A 23,624-nucleotide genomic window follows, 5' to 3' on the forward strand; every position below is an offset into this window, starting at 1 on the left:
TTTGAAAGCACTATTCGCGTCGCTGCTCGCCCCAAGCACCCTCCTTTTCCAGTTGCGCTACTTAAGCCAGAAACACTGGAGCAGACGCAGAGTGGGTGATGCTGATGCATTTGGGATCTCACCGAAGCGCTCCTTTAAAGCTACATGGCTGCCTTTCATTTGGGGGAAAAGTGTTTAAGATACCGACTGACTGGATGCTCCCATTTGCTCTTAAACCTGGAATAAAATGGGCGCAAGTTAAAAGCTAAGCGCTCTGAAAAGCACCGAGGATTGGCAAACACGCTAATGTTCTTAGAACTTAAATCCCATCTTTCCTCTTTTTCTCTCAAACCGCGTTATCATTTTATAGAGGGCTTTTCGGAGATGTTCTTCATAAAAGAAAGTTAGAAATTAAATGGGTTGTGTGTGTTTAGTCAGACCCGTCTGGCAGACAGAAGATGTCGTGAGAGGCACGAGAATTCGTCCGAGTTGAGAAGTGGTGGGTCGTTCCCCTTCCCTTTAGAGGATTTCTGTAGTATTGCTGTTTAGTAAACATTTTTTCACCGCAGTGTGAATCTCGCTGAGCCTGGTTGCCACCAAAGCGCGACCATGGAGTGTGTCTGTAGTGACACTGTCTCCACCGTCAGTAGCGTCGATGAGGATTGTTGATTTTGGGGATTTAGTGAAGGGACCCGGATTCGAAGTGGAGGATCAGAGGGGCTGGATGTCACCCCCGCTGCTGCCTGGGCTGACCGTCACCACGGGGCCAGACACTGAGGCGAAGCCCCGAACAAGTTAGTACATCGGCATAGCACGATGCAGCAGAAATACTGGCTCAAGTCCTGGACATCTTTTTAGAGTTAATTAGCCGGAGCAGACCATTGCACCACCGGACGCGTGCTGCAGCGGCGGCTGGAGTACCTGCCTGGTGCCAGCTTTGCTGTCTCTGCACAGGGCTCTGCTGGTGGGTGAAGAACTCCTGACGGAGCTGGCTGTCACGTAAACAGCAGGCTGGACGCGTGGGGATGGATTCACAGAAATCCTCGCCGGTTTAAATTGCAGTTCAGCTGAGCGGGACTGGATCAGAGGAACCTTTAACAAATAAGACAGTCAGCAGAGGGCAGCTGAGATGCTCTCCCTCTCTGCTACCTGGCCAGGTGTACTCTGTTCGCCCTTCAGACATTCTTATCTTTGCAAGTTCATTGCTGATCCCTGAAAAAAGGGTGCCCAAGGACATGCTTTCTGGGATGGGGACTGTGCGCTCCCCACAGCCGTATTGCAAGGAGTGAGCCGATGGCTCGGTTTCGATCTCTGTTTATCATCCCTCTGAGTTTCTTACCAGGGATTTTTTTTTTCCCCCAAAGAAATAGGTGGGAGGAACTTAAATCGAACACCAGGCTTTTTTTCTTTCTCTCCTTTCCTTTTCAGCGGCGCTGACCCGCAGTATCCTAGGACCTCTGTGGTTTTCCCTATACCAAAATAAATTTGTTCTGTACACAGACACGGGTAAAATTACATGGTATGGTGACCACGGATAAAATGACATGGTGTGGTGACCACGTTTTAAATATGTATGCTGCTTCAACAAAAGCAAATACATCAGTGGTAGTAGGTGCTGTTACTTTTTTCCAAGCTGAAGATGTCATCGGTGTGGACCACATCCCAGGGCAGGCAAACCGTGATTGTCCAAAGAAAATACTATTGCTCGATAACCTTAGTGGCTTGAAAGGAAAAACTCTCTGAAGCAGTTAAACAATATTCTTCTTCATAATTATATTTAGAGGCTGTTGTTCCAGGGCTGATTATTCTTGACTGGCATTATGTTTATGCCCCATTTGTAAAGCCAGGCAACTATACAGAAATTTTCTGTATTTTCTGTATCCTATATTTGACAGACTGAGAGAGTTGGGGGTGTTCAGACTGGAGAAGAGAAGGCTCCAGCGAGACCTTAGAGCCCCTTCCAGTCCTTAAAAGGGGCCTACAAGAAAGCTGGGGAGGAAGTTGTTACAAGGGCATGTAGTGATAGGACGAGGGGTAATGGCTTCAAACTGAAAGAGGGAGATTGAGATGAGATCTCAGGAAGAAATTCTTTGCTGTGAGGGGGGTGAGATCCTGGTTGCCCAGAGAAGCTGTGGCTGCCCCATCCCTGGAGGGGTTCAAGGCCAGGTTGGAGGGGGCTTGGGGGAGCCTGGTCTGGTGGGAGGTGTCCCTGCCCAGGGCAGCATGGGAACGAGATGGTCTTTAAGGTCCCTTCCAACCCGAACCATTCTGTGATTCTGTAGATTTTTAGAGAATTAGAAACGTCTTCCCAGTTGTGGACCAGATTCCTGCTTGTCCTGCACGTGTGTAACTGCTGACACTATTGGTGCACATAGGCATATTTTATATCATGGTTTGTAAAAAATAACGTGTTTCCTAATTATCATGCTTCATGTTACTGTGAAAGTGTATAGACGTGAATACACTGGGAAAATGGAAATGCTTCATCATCCCGTTTGCCAGTTTTTCAGCCTTTAAAAAATGCTGAGCGCAACTGTTGCATAATGAAACGTAGAGTCAAAACGATGCTTGAGGAGGGAGCGAGAGGTCTGGCTTCAACCTGGAAAGATGCAATGTTTCCATGCAACAGATGTTATTACTGTTTTTAGATTACAAATTCCATTCTGTCTAATGGAGTGTCCTCCCTTCCCAGATTGCCTTTTTCTTTATTTTTTTCCATATATTCAGCTTCTGAGAGAGCATTAGGAGACAGGGGACGTTGGAATGATCGTGATACTGGTGCCATACCAGCATGGGAGTGTCAGCCTGTGTCCTCCTGGCCAGCAGTGCCGGGGCACGTCCTTCCTTCCACTCCTTTGCAGGGTTTTGGCTGGAAGACTGTTTGCTGTGAGCACTATGCCCGGGGGAGATGTCTGTGTTGAGCAGGTGTTTGGTGTGATTATGCTCCTGTTAGAATGTGCTGGTCCTACAGTGTAACGCTCAAATGTAATTTTCTGGAACAGTCTATGAAGTTCTCATCAGTCCTTGCAGAAACAAGCTCAAATCCAGCTCAGGGAAAAGCATGTGGCAGCCAGAGCTGGGGTTATCTGCCAGGTGTCCCAGCTCACGCCGGCGTGGGGAAGGTGATAACCAACACCAAAGTCATTTTCCAAATCAGCGTGAAAGCTGGTGTTTAAACTTACCCCAGTTTAAAATGTGTGCTGTACACTGAGGGGCAGGCTCAGGAATAAATTAGTTTAGATATTAAGGTAGATTTAGATTACATATTAGTAAGAAATTCTTCACTGTGAGGGTGGTGAGACCCTGGCCCAGGTTGCCCAGGGAAACTGTGGCTGCCCCATCCCTGGAGGGGTTCAAGGCCAGGTTGGACGGGTCTTTGAGCAACCTGGTCTGGTGGGAGGTGTCCCTGCCCATGGCGGGGGGTTGGAACTGGATGGTCTTTGAGGTCCCTTCCAACCCAAACCATTCTATGATTCTATGTATGAGTTCAGGGTCCTTTGGGAAGGGAAGAGCCAAGGAAAGTCCTGGTGCCATGTGCATGGGGTGAAGGATGGGCTGGTGATGGATTGAGCCTTCAGCTGAAGGTCAGTTGCTGCCCCGAGCTCGTGGCCCAGGCTCCCTCTCAGGAGGGTGTTACCACTTGGTACCTTGCCCTAGGGCTGGCTATTGGATATGGATTAAGTAACTTTTATTAGGGGTGGTAATTTAAGTGCCAACACCAAATACATGAGCTGGGGTTCTGGAAATATATAATCATTTAACATTATCCTAATTTGTCACAGAACCACTTCCTTTACTTGAAAGAAGAGTGAGTTTTACTTGATTTGAAACATGGAGACATGGAGGATGTTGTGTCTTCTTTCTCTACAGTCATTTGGGACCAATGCTATCGGTATATGGACTGGAACAGGCTGCCCAGAGGAGTGGTGGAGTCTCCTTCTCTGGAGGTACTCCAAACCCACCTGGATATTCCTGTCCAACCTGCTCTGGGTGACCCTGCTTGATCAGGGGGGTTGGACTAGATGATCTCAGAAGGTTCCTTCCAACCCTGACCATTCTGTGACTCTTGCTTTGGGGAGGGATGTGATCTGCTTGGCCGGGATGACGAAGAGACAAGGTCTCTTGCAGTCGTGTTTGGCAGAAATGCGAGGGATTTAATTTAGTGTCTTGCTCCATGATAAGTTTTTTCCACAAGCTTGGACAATTCATTTGAGGCTATGCTTATGTCTGTTCTTTATCTGTAAAGTGCAAGTAATTGCACATCTGTTAACTCGGCAGAACATTTTGAAGATAAAGTGGATTTAAGATTATGTGTATAATACCCATAATACCTGTGTGCCGCTAAAATATTAAATAGCTGATTAAGTGAACTGCTATTTATGGGGTTTCTGCTCTAACAAGGAAAATGCTGAGTAACCTCATTAGCTACGATAGTTATTTCTGTACTTCGTTGGTGTAAGTATGAGCAGGATTTAGACCTTTCTCTTTATTTCCCTTTGTAGAGATCATTGGAAGAAAAATACAAAAGCGGGTTTTACCAGCTAAAGCTGAGATGTTGAGTTCCAGACAAATGCTGTCTCATTAGGAGTCCCAGTTGCTGTAGATGTTGGTTTATCATTCATACTAAGAAAGAAGTACTAATTTTGGGGGGATAGGAGGGTTTTTTGGTGGTGGTTTTTTTTGTTGTTTTTTTTTTTTTTTTTCCATATTTTCACTGTGTGTATAGTTCAGAATAGTTCATTTTCAGTATACAGATGGTTTTGGAAAGGGAACCAAAGTGATGACTGGAAACGCTTGTTTGTTTTCCTAAGGACGGGGATTCTGAACTGGTCCCCAGTGGTGTGTACGAGCTGCGGAATCGCTTCCCTAATAAAGATGTTCTCAATAGATGCAGAATTCCGCACTGTTAAATTATCATGCAGCCTGTAGGGTGAGGAAATAAATGAGGGTCTGGGAGACCATGATGTATGATACCCTAAATGGCTGCATTTTGTTCATATTTGAAAGGCAGTTTAGCTTGTCGTCATTACTGATGATTTGTGCTTTTATAGCCCTTCTTTTTGCATTTCGGAAATCCTTTGTGCCCATCTGAATAATAAATCACCGTGTTTGATTTGTTCAGTAAGAGCAAATGTGAAATTACATTCTTATTAAGATGTCTTGAGAAACCGTAAGTGTGGGTGAAATTTTTTAAAGGAGTATTATGCCAACTTTCTTTAATATTTTGTTTTGTCTTGTTTATTTTATTACCTTTTCAAATCCCAGGGATATATCTCCAACTGCTTTATGGCAAAGGGAGAAATACTGCCCTGTTTAAAAATAAAAAAATAAAAAATCTGATCATACTTTTGATTGCCTTCAAACAAATGGCTTCAGGTTTAAGCACCTAATGAAAATCTGGAATGAGCCTGAATTCCATCTTAGAATTCAAGTTACAGACAAGAGAAAGGCAGATGTAACAAATAACAGGGATACTTTCATCTGCTGCTTATTTGCTCTTTGGTGGAATAATATATTATGTATACAACATCGATTTCATTAGAAGGAGGATTTGATGCAACTTTTGTGTCAAACTGGAGAACCATTAAATGTTATAAGGTAACGTAAACTCCCAAGCCCTCAGTAAGGTTTTCTCAATTGAAATATTGAACTATTTCAAATTTAAATATAGCATAAAAATACAGGCTTTTATGCGCTTCTACAGGTTGTTTTAAAGTTAGAAGCCCAGACAGCAGTCCAGTGCTAATGCATAATGCTTAACAGAAAAAGCAAGCAAAAATAAAGTATATGAAATGCGTGAAAAATGAAAATCATACAAAATCATGTAAGAGAGAGAACAGTGAACTGTGCAAATAGTCAGAAGTACATTGAACGCGCAGTTTGTATCAGTGCCCTGACTCCAAAGCCACATTAAGTCTTTTGCCCGTAACGTTCAGAAGTGACCTCTTTAGTTTCCAAAATCCATATACAGGCACCAAAATAAAATTGCCCTCCCTCATTTTGATCCGTGGCAGAGGAGCGATGGCAGCAAATGAAGATGGGTATAAAGAGGCAGTTAGAACATCACGGGTACCCCAGACCTTCAGCCAGAGGCTCCCAAGAGCTTCTACGCCCTTGTTTAATAAGGGGCACGTTGAGAAGATCTAGTGGCATGAATATGATGGCCACCAGAAATTTTAAAAAGTGTTATAGAAATTAAAAAAAAAGGAATTTCACATCCTGGTTGCAGTTCTGAGAAGGCAAAAGTTCTGTAAGGTCTTGGCCAATGTGGCCTTTCAGGCACAATTTCTTACTGCAGAATTGAGTAATTAAACAACAGGGTCTTATTTGGGATTTATTTTAACATATTTTTATATCCACCATATATATATAAATATATATATATTATAAAAAAATAACACATTAAGCTTTGAGTAGTGTCAGTGCTCCAGCTAATTTTTTATTATTTTTTCTTTAATAAAATGACTGAGGGACTTAAGCATTTGCAAATAAGGGGATGCTAAATTCATGATTGACTATGCAAAGGCTTAATTCTTTTATGCATTAAAATGTATGTGACTAAGTTTTACCTTAAGAAAGAAATATAAGAAGTTATTTTTAAAAGTCTGAAAATCCTAAAAGCACAAAATATTTAAATAAGTTGTGTTACGCAGCAGTCTGATGATAAATATGGGAGGCCTGATAATGACATTAAATGAGTTTACGACTGACAGCAGAGGCTGAGCAAAGTCCTGCTTAATCCTGGGGCTGTGGCTCTTCAAAACACAGTGCAATAAAAATGGCTCTGTTCTTTATAAAAAATGATCTCCAGGACATACCGTATTAAACCCCATTGAAAGTAGCACCACATTTTGATTTTCTTCAATTTTTAAACAAGTTCAGCACTTTAAATATTAATACTTGGCAGCAGTTGAGGAGCACAGTTAGCACATGCTTTAAATCAGAGGGGTGTCAATCAGTGTTGTGGGGAAGCCCCATAACTGAAGTCGGTGTCAGGGAGGGGACGAGGGTGGGGGACAGCAGGAGCAGCCCAGCAGCCACGGTGATGGGCGCAGCTCTGGCCTCCAGGTGGGGTTTGTAGGCAGAGGCGGCTGATGGGCCCAGCAGACTTTTTGCATGGCATTGAGTACCTTTGTCTGCTCTGAGAAGGGCTCCTGTATTTTTTATAATACTGTGGTGTTTCCTAGGTTTGCTTCTAGGAATTTAAAGTATCATGGAATCATAGAATGGTTCGGGTTGGAAGGGACCTTAAAGATCATCTCGTTCCAACCCCCTGCCCTGGGCAGGGACACCTCCCACCAGACCTGGTTGCTCCAAGCCCCGTCCAACCCGGCCTTGAACCCCTCCAGGGATGGGGCAGCCACAGCTTCTCTGGGCAACCTGGGCCAGGCTCTCACCACCCTCAGGGTAAAGAGTTTCTTCCTCGTATCTAATCTCAATCTCCCCTTCTTCAGTTGAAAACCGTTACCCCTTGTTCCGTCACAACAGGTCCTGTAGAAGCCTCTCTCCATCACTCTTACAAGCCCCCTTTAAGTATTGAAAGGCTTCAAGAAGGTCTCCCCGGAGCCTTCTCTTCTCCAGGTTGTCATCTTGGTTGCCCTTCCCTGTACCTTCTGCAATCTATTATGTCTCCCCTGAGCTATGGAGGCCGTATTTATTTATTGAATTCAGTTTTACTTCGCTGTGAGATGATATAAATCAAAGCTTTCATTGAAGGGTAGTAGTAAACATCACTGGAACTTTATTTGTGAGCTGAGTTTTCGCTCAGGATGATGAGCTGGGATGATGAGCTAACGAGGTTTGCTTTGATGTATAATTTTGTTATTTCACATCAATTACCAGATGACAGATAAGCTCTGCAGCAATTGATTATCTCAATAAGGGGCTTGATATCCCGTGGGAAAGCTTCTGGGGAGTGAAGGTGACACTAAATGGACAGTCCGCCTCCTGGAGGTGGACACATCATGTCACTGACATTTTTTGGCCGGCACAAGGGACACGGGTTCTTCAGTGGAGGGAGGGGAGGAAAAAGGTGAGAGAATCTCGTGAAGGGCTGGGGTTGCTCTTGGGGCTCCTTCTGTAGTTTCACAGGTCTCTCACGGGTTTTGCAGGTCACTATATTCCATAGGAGGTCATTGAGTAGAGAATCGATGATGTTATTTTTTTTAATATTTTAATTAAACAGAGTTGAAATTGATAATCCCTTTTTTTTTGCTGGTTGTTTTTGTTTGTTTGTTTGTTTGTTTGTTTTGGTTTTATTTTATGAAAACTTTTTAGTTTTAGATGTTGCCAGCAAAAATTACCTGGCTGGATTCCTGGCTGGAAAATCCCCAGTAACTGAAAAAAGCAGAATACTTGTCCGTGTTAATTTTTCCATTTAAGAAGGAACAAGCAAACAAACAAACAAAAAAAAAAGTTTTAATAATTCACAGAGATGCAATGAGTATTTTCCTTTTATTTATGCATAATTATCACTTGGCTTGAATTGTAAACATATTAATTCCTGCCTACCAGTTAATGACTGTGGGTAATGTTTGTACTGTCTCTCTGCAGAAATTGTCTGTATCCCTCACAGTTACTTATAGGAATAAACTTAATCAGGTCTACTTCCTTAGCCCTCAAAGACATATTGTCTTTCTCTAAGTAGTTTTTCTACGATACTTGTAAAGCAATTTTTTAAAATCCTTAAATTTAGCTCTTCAACAGATAATGGGTATTTTCCAGCAATATCAATAGAAGGTGCTTATTGTTTTCTAGACTTATTTTTGCCAAATACCAAGAGAGGGCTGAGTGTTGTGGGCTCTGCCGTAACTCAGGGTTGGTTCATTTTGCTGCTGTGGTTTTAATTTTTTATGTCCCAAATTAAATGCACGGACATTAGGTCAGGAAAAATACTTTCAAAATACTGATGTTATTGCATTCAAGTAGGAATCAATCATTGCACTCGTGTTTTGAGACCTAAAGACAGGCCCTGGGACTGATCGGGATATTTGAGATCTCTCAGGTATTTTCTCTCCTTATTTTTCACGTTTTTAGTATATCTTAAGTAGTATTGTGTCCTATAGAAATATAGTGCCATATTTGTATTCTATGATATTTTAATGATATGGTAGTTCTATTATTTTTAAATATTGGAAAAGACGGTGGGTGGTAAAGATGCTCATATCTGTGTCATGAGAAACAGGTGATGTTAATACACCAAATGGAAAAGTGGTTTTAGCGGAACATAAACCCCAGTAAATTTTACCAATATAACAAAATTCCCCTAGCTTCCTGTAACGATTCATGGTTAATTTGGATAAACCCTGGAATTCAAATATGGGGATGAGAATCTCAAAGCGCTGTCCCCATCCTCCCGCTCCCGCACCTTCGGTGTCCGGCTGCGTTTTCAGGATCGTTCCTGGCAGAGGGGTAAGTTGATCAGCTTCAGAGACATTACTGGTACCACACACACTGCCGTGGTTCAAGCGTTCCAAAATTAAGCAGGGTTTAGTAGGACCGAAGCAGGAATGTTTGTGATTTGAGACCAGGGTTTTCAGTAGATACGCAGGTTTTTTTTACATGTACACGCTCGAGTGGGATAATTTTGCTGATCCTGTTTGCTGTTTACTTTTTAAGAATTATTTAAGAAAAAAATCTGAAGAAAAAATAAGCTTGCACTTTTTTGAACTAGTGAAGGCTGTGCAGTATTTTGAACAGATCTGAACATGCAAAGGCAGGAAAAGCGTGATTTGTGTCTAACTCTTTCTCTGCATCCCTTGAGATTTCTGTGGCAATATGAAGGGACTCTTTAGCATTCGGTGTAGACAAAAATGTTCCAAATGAAAGCTAATTTTTGTCTTTGAATGGATTTGGGGACAGAACAGCTGTATACGTGTGCATGGGTTGAATGCATCTTCAGACTTTTAATATGTTTTTCTATCTCGGTGGTGAAACTCTTTCATTTTACCAGCTTTCCTAAGGAGAAACTCCTCAAACTTTCCTCTTCAACATTTATAAGCTCAGGGCTTTTATCCACGAGCTTTTTTGGGGTCTTTTTTCCCCACTGTTTGAACGTCTGAGCTGTCTTAGCCTTGGTCTAAGTGCATCAGTTCTGAGTTCCAGCTTTCCTTTCATGTGCTTAAGGGCAAAACAATCGGCAGTGTTTATATGAGGTACACAGAGGTGTTCGTCCAGAGCTGGATCCGCTGGGCTGTGCACAGCAGCAAAGAATCATAGGATGGTTTGGGTTGGAAGGGACTTTAAAGACCATCCAGTGCCACCCCCTGCCCTGGGCAGGGACACCTCCCGCCAGCCCAGGTTGCTCCAAGCCCCCTCCAACCTGGCCTTGAACCCCTCCAGGGATGGGGCAGCCACAGCTTCTCTGGACAACCTGGGCCAGGCTCTCACCACCCTCACAGCAAAGAATTTCTTCCTGAGATCTCATTTAAAGGGAAGAGAAGCAGACCCACAGTTTGCAGTAACATCTCATGAGCATATGTGAGGAAAAAAAAAATGGAACTGGACTCAAACACAAGTCTGAAAATCACAAGTTGTGGCCCTTCCATGGCCTCATCACCATCTCCTTCGTCCCGAGCAGAAGTGAGCGGGGACACTGCAGCACTGCTGGCTTTACTGAGCTGGGACAATTTGCAGTCTGCGGTATAAAGAACTACACTTTTTTTTTCTGCCCTCAGCTTTGTTGCCGTATTGTAGCCATATGAAGAAGTGTTATGCGCATAAATATGTGGATTATCATGAAATTTTTAATTAAATGACTGAAGAGTAACTAAAGATGTCAGGAGAGGCAGCGTTGCTAAATTAAATTCATTCCATATAGCTTTTGCTTTAGCCTGGTTTTAGTTTTACTTATCCTTTCTTAATATTTCTGATATATTTTGAATATATATCAGTTGTGCTGGTTTGAGTACCCTTCACCGTGGCAGAGTGACCCAGGGCATCCGGGACTGGGATGGGAAATCCCGAGTGAGTCCGGGTGAGGAGCTGAACAGCAGAAAATATAAAAGACAGAGGTTCTGCTTCTCCTGGCGGTTGCTGCTCGGCTGGGATTCCGGGGCGGGGGGAAGAAGAAAGGATATTGTTGGATGCAGACCTGGAGGAGGGAGCCCCGTCCCCGCTCTCGGCTGCCGCGGCGGCCGGCGGAGGTGAGCTCTGTGCTGGAACGTTTTCACTCGCTGATTTTAATCTTGTTTTGGATTTAATTTTAATTGCTTTTCCAAAGAGAGATTAGTTCTCATTTAGGTGTGGATATGTAATTAAAAAAGATCTCTCGACTTAAGTTGCTTTTGTTAACCACATGCATAGGCTGTGTATGTATGTGAAAGCAATTACATAGTTGAATATACATCTAATCCTATTCTTAATGTTTAAGTGTTATTGTGTTAGAAAATGATAAACGACTTCTTATTTGTGAGGGGATTTACTTTTTTCCCTTATGATTTCTGCCAAGATGATGTTGGAAGGAAAATGAAATTCAATTATAAATCGAAATTTATTTCAGTGGGAGAAAACCAGCGCTTAAAAATGCTTTGTTATTATTTGAATCTATTGAGTGTGTTGGGTATCATAAGGAAAATTATCAAAACGTGTTTTGCACTTTAGTCATAGTGAGTTACTTGGTACGGAAAGCATTCCCCTAAAATGCTTTAGGTGGTTTTTGAAACCTGAAAGTGATGAGAAACCTGAATTAGCTTCATCTGGAAGCAGTAGAGCTTTAAGAGCGAATATTCTCTCTTGGCCCCGTGCTTATTGCTGCCGTGGCAGGGTAATTAGTGTGGGGGGAGCACTACACAGAGACTGGGGGATGCTCTTGGCTCTCGGGGTACCTGGCTGTCACCAGCTGGTCACTGGGCGCAGGTGAGCTCTGTCCCTCAAGCCTTGAAACCTTGCTCCTGGCAAACCCTCTCAGATTTTGCAGAATCCATCAAGCTGAAGAAATTACAACCAAAGTAAAATTGCCCGTGCGAGAGACGACCTATATATATATGTAAGACAAAGAGAAAACTTCCTGGTAGACAATTCCCATAGGATGGTGGTGGGGATGTTCCTGTCTGTCCCCGTGGGAGAGGTGGAAGCTGGCGGTGGGGATCGCAGCTCGGTGGGCACAGATCTCTGCCCACTGTCTCGCGTGGGACCCCCTGCAAATCACTGCTGTGCTGGGGGCTCTCTCCTGGAAATGATGAGTTTTCTCATCCCTCTGGTGAATCCCATTCTAACTTTTGAATGAAAAGTTGCAGCATTTGTTAGCAGGAGCCGTGCTCCTCCAGACTCCAAGGGTGTGATTTGGGAGACGCATTTTAGGAAAAATTAGGAAAAATTTGGAAAAATTTCTACACTGAAAGGGTTGTCAAGCACTGGAAGAGGCTGCCCAGGGCAGTGGTGGAGTCACCATCCCTGGGGGTATTTAAAAGCCAGGCAGATGTGGTGCCGAGTGGGTTAGTGATGGTTTGGGCAGTGTTGGGTTAACGGTTGGACTTGATGATCCTAAAGGTCCCTTCCAACCCAGACAATTCTATGATTCTATGATTCCGAGGGAAGAGTCAGGTAACGTGAGGATATTCCTGTAGGCAGAGAAGAGCAATTTCACTGCTTTGAAATCCCCTGTTTGCTGCTACGAGGTATTAATCTTTTCAGCTCCTCTTATCTGTCAATATTGGTACAGAAAGTCTAACTTAAAATGTAACCTCTCTGGGAATTGTATTTCTCTTATTTACCATAATGGCACGTGGATTTGTATAAATACAACTAATTTTGCTACTATACTATGAAACGCCACAGAAAATTGAACATAAGTTAGAAAAGTCATAGTAGAGGACCCGACCATTATCAGCGGTGCTGTCTTTCTCTGTTTAATCAGTTTTCCTGCTCTTTGGGGAGGAGGGAATGAGAACATTGTCTATAATGGGGTTTTCATTTTGATAACATGCAAATGTGAGACGAGTCTTTATTTTAACGCTGATGAGAGCCTTGCAGTAATCCCTGGCTGCAAGGACTGTGTAACCTTCTACAGCGCTGGAAGCTGGGGAGCACGGCACAAAATCCGAGCCTGCCTCCCCCATCCTCCTCCTCCCTGCATCCACCCTCTTCTCTGTCCCGAAAACCTGGTGAGGGAACAGCCCCAGTGCCATGGGGCGATGGTTTATGTGATTACGAACCAAAGGTAGAAATTAGTTCAAAAATACCAAAGCTTCCCCAAAGAGACCTCGCAAGTTGCTTTTTAATCCAAGGATTTCTAAACTGCATGTTTCTATCAATTAAATTTTGATTGCACGTATTTCTGATCTTTCTTTCAAGCTCTCCAAGCCCCTCAACGAACCAGTTGCTAAATATTTTATGTCACAACAGTCAAATGAGAAGCGCCAAAAGGAGTATAATTTGTCTTAAAAATGGCTGTTGCTTTTAGAGGTGTATTCATCTGGCAGGGTCGCCTGTCTTGGATGAAGAGGAGGTTCATTGAAAAGATGATACATCTTCCCGTAGTATCGCCGTGGTGTGTCACAGGGCGATCTGCTGCTGCAGAGATGATATCCCTGATACCTGCAGGCTATCGCAATTACCGCAATTACCTTACTGCAGTCATTCTTAACATAGGACGCTCATTATCTTAAATTATCTTTTCCTTCTATTGGCAAAACTTAAATTCTTTAGCGGGTCTGCGTCAATGTGGTCATAGTTTATTTCCTTGGCTTCCAGCATTGGTCGTGTTTGAGAAGGAAAATGGTGCTTCTGATTGCAATTACTGATGTTGTGGTTTGCAGATGGGTTCAGCCATGAGTAAAGAGAGAGAGAGACCTTAGAGCCCCTTCCAGTCCCTAAAGGGGCTCCAGGAAAGCTGGGGAGGGACTCTGGATCAGGGAGGGGAGCCATAGGACAAGGGGGAAGGGTTTTACACTGAAAGAGAGGAGATTGAGATGAGATCTGGGGAAGAAATTCTTTGCTGTGAGGGTGGTGAGACCCTGGCCCAGGTTGCCCAGAGAAGCTGTGGCTGCCCCATCCCTGGAGGGGTTCAAGGCCAGGTTGGATACTTGGCCAACCAAGATACCTGAAACAGATTTATTGAGGACAGTTCTCGAGATTTTCAGTGAAATACTTTTTAGTTTAGCAGGGGGGAAAAAAAGGTGGGGAAAGGCAATTGCATTCAGAAAACCAAATATAAGTGGACTGACCTTCAGAAATCTTAAGCACTGTGGTTTCAATTGAAGGGCATACTGTTTAATACTGAAACTGCACAGAGCTTTTTAAAGTGAAGCACTTTTGCTTAAAATGGACTTCTTTGAAAAAGAGCCTTAGAAAAATGATAAATGGTGTTGTTAAAATGTCTCATTAATTTTTTGCTTGCCTTTTACGAAAGTTAGTGCAAAGCGCTTTCAAACCAGGGAAGGCTTTGTGTATGTTCTCACTGTGCGTATCATCACATTTCTAGTAAATAAGCCCTTTGCAAGATGAATTTCAGTGGAGCTACCGTGGTCTCGGGCTCTGGTCGTGCTCTGTGGGAAGATCCTTTCTGCTCTTCTTGCCAGAGGTTTCCCTGTATTCAGAGATGTGGTTGGTTTTTTTCCCCAACTGTTTGGGAATACAGGGTTTTCCTTCAAGTGAAACGATAATCAGGATTCTTGCTTAGTCAGAATTCATTTAGAAACGGGAGATCACAGCACGGAAATGTGCTGAAGGGCAGCTGGATGAACATTTTCACCCTGCTGGGGCTCACCGGGACTGGGATGGAATGGGAGCCTGTGGATCCGTCCCTGCCTCCGAAACAGGGGAAGGTGGAAGGTGGCTGTAGGTTTGGTTCTTCTCCTGGCAGTTGGTAGTTGAAAGAAGTTTGGAAACCTTTAGACAAGGACTTCTTGCTGAGAATCAACTTTTCCAAATAAAATACTTTCCAAAATAAGCACCTTCTTGAATAAATGCATAATTATAGTACTTCAGTAGGGCTTTTTTTTTTCTCTATAGCCCTCAAAATAGTTTTTGCAGTAAAACATGAAGTAGGAGACTGAAAAACATACCTTTGTTGCTTTTATTTTGCATCTGCAAAGTTATTTTGTTAATTGCAAGAGCTTTTGTTGACTCAAAATGTATCTCAGGAAGTTTTTGCTTGCTGGTTTGCCACACAGGAGTGGTGCTAAGCAGTTCCTGCAGGGGCTCAGCGTGGAACTGACCCCTCTCAAATTTTCTCTGTTAGGTAAAATGCCTGATTTTTGTGGTTTGTATGAGTTTGTGGATACAGCAGTTGGCACCAGACAGGTTGGAAACCACAGATAGGTATGGGACTGCTCTGCTGCGGCAAGGGATGAGCTCATGGGGCAGCCGCAGATCAGATCCTGGTCTCCTGATGGTGCAGATGTCCCCAAGATGGGGAAAGCTGGGAGCTTGTGACTTCTGACAGCAGAAGGATGGCTCTGCCCTGCATTCAGGGAGGCTTTGGGGGGACATGACAGCAGCCCCCCAGGCTGTTGACATGCTGGAGCCAGGTTCTTCATTGTAGGTGACCTCCATCCTTGGGGCTTTCAGGACCCAATGGGGTAAAGCCTTGTCCATCCCCGGAGCAGTCCTGCTTGCAGCAGGCTGGAGGAGATACTTCCTAAGGTTCCTCAGCCTACAGTGTGCTTAGCACTAAACCTAGATGTGCTTAGCACACCTAAATTCTGTTCTTCCATGCCCCATCTATGAAAATGGAAAATTTCTTTAGACCTTGCCCTCTTTTGAGGAAAATCCTCTCTTTTTTACATTATTTTCTATTTTGGAACCAGCGTGCTTCACTGGTCAAGATGTAATCAGCATTGAAGTCCTGTAAAGGATTTCCTTTTAAAACAAGTTTTCTATTGATTGATAGCGATTGAGCTGTCAGAGCTCAAATCGGGATCTGTAAAATAAATTTTGAAGTAAAACAAGTTATGCAAGACTTAAATAAGCTAATGTTCACCTATAAACTTCTGTATCGGTCTTCTGAATTCTGACTGGACCTACACTGAATTGGGTTGACCTAAATGAGGTTTCTGCTGGGCAGAAACCGGGCAAGTTTAAATCAGGTTGGGTTAAAGAAGGTGGTACATCTTGTCCAGGAGCCCCGAGAGCAGAGTTTGTCACCTGAAAATACCTTAGTGGCTCTCGATTTGCAAAAAGATGCCTTTGTAACAATGTTGGTGGCAGCAGGAAAAAAATCCCAAACGTTTATCACTCACATTACTGCAAATGTTAACTTCTGGCTCTCAGAGGAAAGAGACTCCCATGTTTTATTCCTTCCATTTACTCGTGTTCGAGAAGGCAGGATTTTGCCCAAGGAAAGGGAAAGTAGCATAGATTCAGTAAGAAATAAAGTGATAAATGTTAACATTTTACACTTGTTTACATTCTGCTACTGTGTCGGTGAAATAACTTTCTCTCTAAAGATGCTGCGGAATTTACTGTCAGATTTTCTATTACAGGAAAGGAAATGTTTGTTTTACTACTATGAGAAAGATACGTATGAATTTATATACATATATATATGTATCTTTAGGGGTGTTTTGCTTTGTTTTGGTTTTCCTGTCCATACTCGTATGACGGCAGGGGTACATGCTGCGGGGAGAAGTTTAAGGAACCTGCATCCAACTCATTTTAGCTGCTGTGGGGGGCGCCAGGGTGCGGTGAGAGCTGGGGCTCCCATCACCACCCACCGGCCAGCGGAGGCTGCTGGGACACGGGGCTCCCTCCGGCGCCCAGAAAAGCCCGTCCACGGAAAGGAGCCGTGAATTACCTTCCTACAGAGTGATCCCCCTCCCTGGCTTTGGCATATTGGCTGTTGGATCTTAACATTAAACAGCCCCAGGTCTCTCAGCCTTTCCTCATACAAGAGGTGCTCCATCCCCTGATCATCTTTATAACCCTCCGCTGGACTCTCTCCAGCAGTTCCCTGTCCTCCTTGAACTGGGGGCCCAGAACTGGTCCCAGTGCTCCAGCTGTGGCCTCAGCAGGGCAGAGCAAAGGGGGAGGATGACCTCCCTGGACCTGCTGGCTACGGTCTTGATGCATCTCAGGAGACCATTGGCCTTCTTGGCCACAAGGGCACATTGCTGCCTCATGGGCAACTTGTTGTCCACCGGGACTCCCAGCTCCCCTCTCTGCAGAGCTGGTTTCCATAGAATCACAGAATGGTTTGGGTTGGAAGGGACCTTAAAGATCATCTAGTTCCAACCCCCTCCCCTGGGCAGGGACACCTCCCACCAGACCAGGTTGCTCAAAGCCCCGTCCAGCCTGGCCTTGGAGTCCATAAGTGGTGACTGTTTCATTTGTGGCTTCTAGAAATAATAGTAACTGCTTTTTATTTCGTTGTTTGTTCCTAATATATATAGAGTACATGTTGTAAACAAAAAGAAAGCTTACTTCTTTTTTATATCCCTGCAAATGCTCTGGTAATTGTGAGGGCCTTCAACCCTTTCCAACAAAGTAAATTCTATGAAAATGTTTTTGGGTGGTTTTTTTTATTATTTATCAATTTATTTATTTAGCTGTGTAGTCCTTTAAGGCTGTATAAGGAAAATTTTATTGAAAAATAAATGTAACTTACACTTTTTCATCTGTTCCTGGTCATGGTAATAGGGACATTATACTGAAACATCCCTTCTCTTAACGGAAGAGAATCAAAACTACACTTTCTCACTATACATAAAAAGCTTAATATTTCCAACTTGGAGATTTCCCTGGGATAAAATGGACAAGACTATTTGAAGTTGGTTGTTTTACCCCTGAGAGAGAAAAGCATTGGCATATGTTGTCTCTCCTGCAGGGAATTCTCTTCTCATTGTGAAATTTTTCAGTGTTAGTTATTACTTGTGGGGATTATTTGATATTCGCATTTCCCTACCCGTATCTGTCAAAGGGCCATTTGAACAGTTATTATTTTATTTTAAAGATAATGTAGGAATATAAGTACTTTCTGAGCATTCATGTGCCTCTTCAGCTTTCCTTTCAGAACTGTATTCTACAGAAATTGGAAATAAATTTAAATTTTGCAATCGCATGGTCATTTTTTTTTAATATAAGATGTATTTTTTGAATAATTATGCATTGTTTCCAAAGAAGAAATATCTCCTTTGGTGTTCTGTTTTCGTTTGGGTTTGGGTTTTGTTTTTTTTTTTACTTTTAATGGAGCTGAATTTCCAGCACGGGAATTTGCCCTGGCTTCCCTTACGCTGGGTTTGCAGATGGCATGGATCCCATGGGTTTAATTTGGGAATATTCTCATTTGCCTCAATGTACCTGGCTGGAAAAGACAGAACGAATCCAACCCCTCTGCTTTTGGGCAGGAGAGAAACTAATTGTATTACACTGCTTGTAAAGTGTATTGAACACGCTTCTCTAGGATGATGTGTAGTAATTACCTCTGTCGCTGTGTGACTACTTTATTTCGGAGCTTTGCAAGTCAGGAAGGATGTGAGAGGCTTTGAGTATAAACCTTGACACTATTTCAGTGAATAAATAGCTAATAATTGCAGAGGGCAATGGCCAGCCCCCTGCGTTGCCCTTGCACTACGTGCTCTGTGAACACAGGTTTGCAATTACTCCAACAGTTAAAATTGAAATTGATTTTTTTGAGAATTAGGTATTATTTTTTTCTGCGTGTTGCTTGGAATGTTACTCTGCAGAAGATGACAGTGGTCTCCAAATCCAACTAAAGATTAAAAATCAACTTAAGATTAAAATTTAATAATGTTGTTAGCTATTGCCAAATAGTTAATAGACCGTATTAAAAACATCTACACTACAAATATTGCCTATAAATAATTACAAATTTTTATTAGCATTGTAATTAAGAGCCTGCTGGCTGCAAATGATACCTCACTCAGTGCAAAGAAAATTACAAAGAGTAAGCAGATGACTGGTAGTGTACTTTTTTCTAATATTAAATAGATTTTCCTAAGCAGCAGGGGCTTAAACACTATTTAGCAGGTGGGGATCTGAAGATAAATGTTGTGTCTGGGATGTCTGTGTGTGTAATGCAACGGAGCCTTAAAAGAACAATATTGTATCAAAGAAGGAAGGGTGGTTTTTTGTTACCAAAATAGTATTAAGATGAGCATAAAACATTGTTTTATGCAGGGAAACGGGAAAAAAATGTTGATTAACTTATTGAGAAGTCATAGAATGGTTTGGGTTGGAAGGAACCTTAAAGCTCATCTCGTTCCAACCCCCTGCCCTGGGCAGGGACACCTCCCGCCAGACCAGGTTGCTCAAAATCCCATCCAACCCGGCCTTGAACCCCTCCAGGGATGGGGCATCTGCATCTCTAGCTGCTCCTATATCTAAAAATCCATATTAAAATATGTTTGAAAGTTTAACAGTTGCTCCACATTCTTTTTTTTTTTTTTTTTTTGCATACGAGGTTCCCATGATAATTTCCTCAGGTATGAAATTAATCTTTTGACTGTTGCAGGCGTATATATTAATTTCAGTTACTCACCAAATAGGTAGATAAACACAGAAACATGATCAAAGGTATTAGCCAGTTATAGAAACAACTTTGCTAGAAGGAAGGAGAGGCTGTATGTTGAGAGGTGGGTTACCTGGAAAGGGCAGGATGTGTTGATGTGTTTATGTGAAGGAAGGTAAAGACACGTTTACGTGTTTGCAAAGCAATGGACTGCACAGATTGAATGAGCATCTATAAAAAAGATACCATGAGCAAACCAAAGTTCGTCTTCATCTCTCCTGAGCATTCATTTATGAACCATCTGCAGACCCTTACATGAAGTGATGGACTGAATTCCATCTGCAGCCCAGTCTTAAGCAGCCAATTTAAAAAATTGATAATTCTGACTAGCAGTGAAACATCTCTTTGATTGATGACATCGTTAGGGGAAATAGGACTGAATACGGGCTATTGGATATTTTCTTGCAGGCACAAGCCCTTTTCCAGTGTCTGGTCAGTAGGGTGCTTGTGACAGGGTTTTGACAATTAAGGTTTTGAGATTTTTGAGATGATCCCGTCTTACTTACATTTCATAGTAGGAACCGTTGTCTTTGTACGGCCCCAGCTCCTATTCTTGTCACAGTTTGTTAGAAAGTTCTTTTGATGTCACGGAGCAGCAGCTCGGGTGGCCTTTCCCTTTCATATTCACGCCGTTTGCATCTGCCTGAGAGCTCCCCGCGGGTGCCCTTGTGTCGTGTTAAAAAAATAATGCTCTCGCCTGGCCAGAATGAGTTGTGTAGGAGTTTAGAGCTAAACTCCATTACGTAGGAGAAAAGCAAATTCGAGGAGCGTTTCTCTGGTGGAGGTTGGGGGATTAGACTGTAAATAAGAGGGCTCATAACACACACAAATAACCTCATGTCATTTTGTGTTTCATCTTAATTATGCAAACCGATGTAGAAATAAATATTTTAAATTGAAAGTAATGAGGAAGTTCAAGGAAACAATAAAAACTCTGGCTGTGCCTAGAAAGAATAGAAAACTCCCGAGTGCTCTGTCAGGCTGTGCATGGTGTAGAATAACCTTGAAAATGGCACAGAAAGGGGAATTTACAATTTTATCACAGCATATAAAGAGTCATTTATTTTCTGAGTGATTCTGCTGATTTTTTTCCCAACAATTTATTCTTCATTAAAGATCAGAAAAGGGGTGGACGCTATTACTGTAATCAATCAATGGTATATACTAAATTACTCACCAAATGGGTAGATAAACACAGAAATACAATCAAAGCTATTTTCTGCTATTTTAGCAGATAGTCAGAGGAGGAGGATGGACAAGCAGAAAAGTCATTCATGGGCTGGGAACTTCTCGTGGTGATAGAAGTGGGTTTGAGTCGTTACTGCGATACTTTCACGTGCCAGAAGGAAAGATTAAACTTTTTTTGGTCCCTTCCTACTTTCTCCATGGTATGCGAGAGAGATGTTTGGTGCTGCTGTTCTCTTCTTATGGAAGTTATTGGATTTTGTTTTGCTTCGTTTTTTTTAAACATCACAGTATGTGAAATGAGAACTTGGGGTTTAACTGCGGTGCTCAGTATAATGATTTTGAAGAGATTTCTTCCTTGAGCAGAATATCGACTTCCCAAATGCAAATCCTGACACTGTGTGATATTTTTAGCAGTAGTGTTTATTACATTCCAAAGCCTTTAATGCCTGAGCAATTTTTATATGAGTGTGTTGCAAAACCTTCAGTGAAGATGGTGAGAAAGCCATGAAATAGGAAACGGAAACTTTTCAAGATGTCTTCTGTTTTCTTGACAGAATTTTGCATGTGAATGGATTTAAATTATAGAATTTTATCCGCTGCGTTACGTGGTGCTCTCTAGCGATATTGCAGCGAGTTTACGTTGCCCTATTTTAAATAATTGATTTGTTTTTTCTTTTGTTTTTGCTAGGGGAGTTTTGTTGCGTGCATGACTGCCATTTTAAGGCAAATGGAGGACTATCACTACGCTCATTTAATCAAGACTTTTGGCAAGATGAGGTCAGATGTTGTGGTAAGTTTAACATGTTTTGTCTGTCCATAACATAGTTGGACTTGGGCTTGTTTTTTTCCTGTTCGTTAAATACACTTGTGAAATGTAAACCAATGTGTTTGACATTACAGATTTAATACAAAAGTAATTAATAAAGCAATTACTGATTTACTAGAAAAGTATAAAGCACTCTGACTTACACGTTTTCTGACTTTGCAAAGGACAAAACGAACCTTCCTGCCACAAACAGGAATTCAACTCCTCTCCGGAGCTGTTGATATTTTAAAAAAACAAGCGCTGAGACAGTGGGTTTAAGGCAATTAAAAGAGAGCATTAGGAAATAGCGGTGCTGAGCCATTACTAACAATTTATTTTGTTTAAGGAGAGAGGGGAAAAAAAAAAAGCTTTCTTGAAGAAAGAAAATTTCAACGTTAAATCTTCCAGATGTCCCGATTTCATTTGTTTAAATAGCTTTTACTTACAGATCCACTCACTTTAAATTTTATACAAAACGTTTTAACCTTAAAGATGCCCTTAGTTGTTAAAGAAGCAATAATAATTGAAATTTGTCTTCTCAGAGTCGTTCAGTATCCTAACTTCCTAACTAAGCCAACAACACAACTTAATTAGAGCATAATAGAAGAGAGTTTATAGCTGAGGAGCGAACTCTCTAATGACCTGAAACTGTCCTTGCCATATGGCCAGTGCCTGCTGCAAAGCAGTGACCAAACCTGTTGGCTGAGCTCCATCAGTTAGTGGGTATATCGCCTTACCCACTAATCGCCTCAACAATATCGCCTTACCCACTTCTCTTGCCTGCTTTCGGCAGCTTTCACCTCAATTTTAATCATTGACAGTGGTCTTTGGTTCCCTTCCTTCCAAACCCAACGTAACCGAAGGCAGTGTCCTTCCCTTGCGTAATGTCTTGACGTGTGGACTTTCCGCTTTTCCTTTATGTCTTTAGTTTTTCTTCTTCTTACTTCTGCTATGTTATAGAATCACAAAATGGTTTGGGTTGGAAGGGACCTTAAAGATCATCGAGTTCCAACCCCCCTGCCCTGGGCAGGGACACCTCCCACCGGACCAGGTTGCTCAAAGCCCCGTCCAGTCTGATCTTGAACACCCCCAGGGATGGGGCAGCCACAGCTTCTCTGGGCAACCTGGGCCAGTTCTGCAGGATCTGAGCTCATTGCCCCGTGCTGGTTTTCACATAAGGTGTGTCCTGGTTGCTCAGTTTGTGCCTGATCTGGCATTTCTAAAATGCCAAAGCTTCAGGAAAGTGAAGGCAAAGTCCAACCGCGAAGAACTACAGAAGAGCATTGCTATTTTGAAAGAGCTGCTTCCCAGTAAGTCTGCTTTGGGTTCTCCAAGCACTTCCATGGATAGTCACTTTGTTTCTGCTAATAACGAAACATTCCCAAGCTAAATGCAGCTGGTGGAGAGAAAATAATGCTTTTAGCGTACAGAAAAGGCCGGAGTATTAAGGTTAATCATGGCAAATATTTCTGTACTTTTAAAGTAGTTCAAACCATTTGGCTCTGGAAAAGGTGGACTGATTACAGGGTTTTACAATGAAAAAGGTAAAAACAGTTTGCTCTTAAAACACGTAATGAAAAAACGCAGAGGGGAAAATACTGGTTTGGAAATCTGTGATTATCCTAATGGCAATAAAAGTGTTTATTTTAAAGTCTTGCTTTTTTGGTCTAAATTGTCTGAAAGGTGGTTGTGTAGGTCAGGTCTTTCTTGGTGAAAACAAAGGAGTAATTCTGTATTTGAAATTTGGCAAGTGGTCGGTTTATAATTGCTTGTTTGAAGAGTTTGATTTATGTGTGTGCGGTACACTGGGAATCATGAAGAATCACTTCTTTCTGTTCTCTTGACTCCATGTAAATTTGTCCCTTTCTGCCTGTTCTTGGGTTGTGTGGCTGAAGTTGTTCTGTGCTGTTAAAATCAGATTTTCCATCATACGCACTATTTGACTACTCGTTTTCCACTGTTGTGCCACTTGACTATCATTTATATTAGCAGATAAGCGAATCCAAACTTGGTCTGTTGCTGGAATACTTTTTATATCTTTAATTAAAATACACCTTTTAGATGTTTAAATATTGTTGTTGATTAAATGATAAGTTTATGTTAATGGAAACTAAAGTACACAGTAAGCTGGTAAAACATTAAATGGGTAATATGTTAATGGTAGAAAATGCTGCCTTAAGCTGA

General features: G+C 42.3%; 1 protein-coding gene across 1 annotated transcript in view; it reads left to right on the forward strand.

Moving 5' to 3' along the window:
• Positions 1–23,624, forward strand: part of DOCK1 (dedicator of cytokinesis 1) — a 298,792-nt gene that overhangs the window by 145,308 nt on the left and 129,860 nt on the right. Inside the window, exon 28 of the mRNA XM_074158901.1 lies at positions 21,324–21,425. Within this exon, the coding sequence (XP_074015002.1) occupies positions 21,324–21,425 (102 nt within the window). The remainder of the gene's footprint in view (positions 1–21,323; positions 21,426–23,624) is intronic.

This window comes from Numenius arquata, chromosome 15 (assembly GCF_964106895.1).
Source record: "Numenius arquata chromosome 15, bNumArq3.hap1.1, whole genome shotgun sequence".
In the NCBI taxonomy this organism is placed as follows: Eukaryota; Metazoa; Chordata; class Aves; order Charadriiformes; family Scolopacidae; genus Numenius; species Numenius arquata.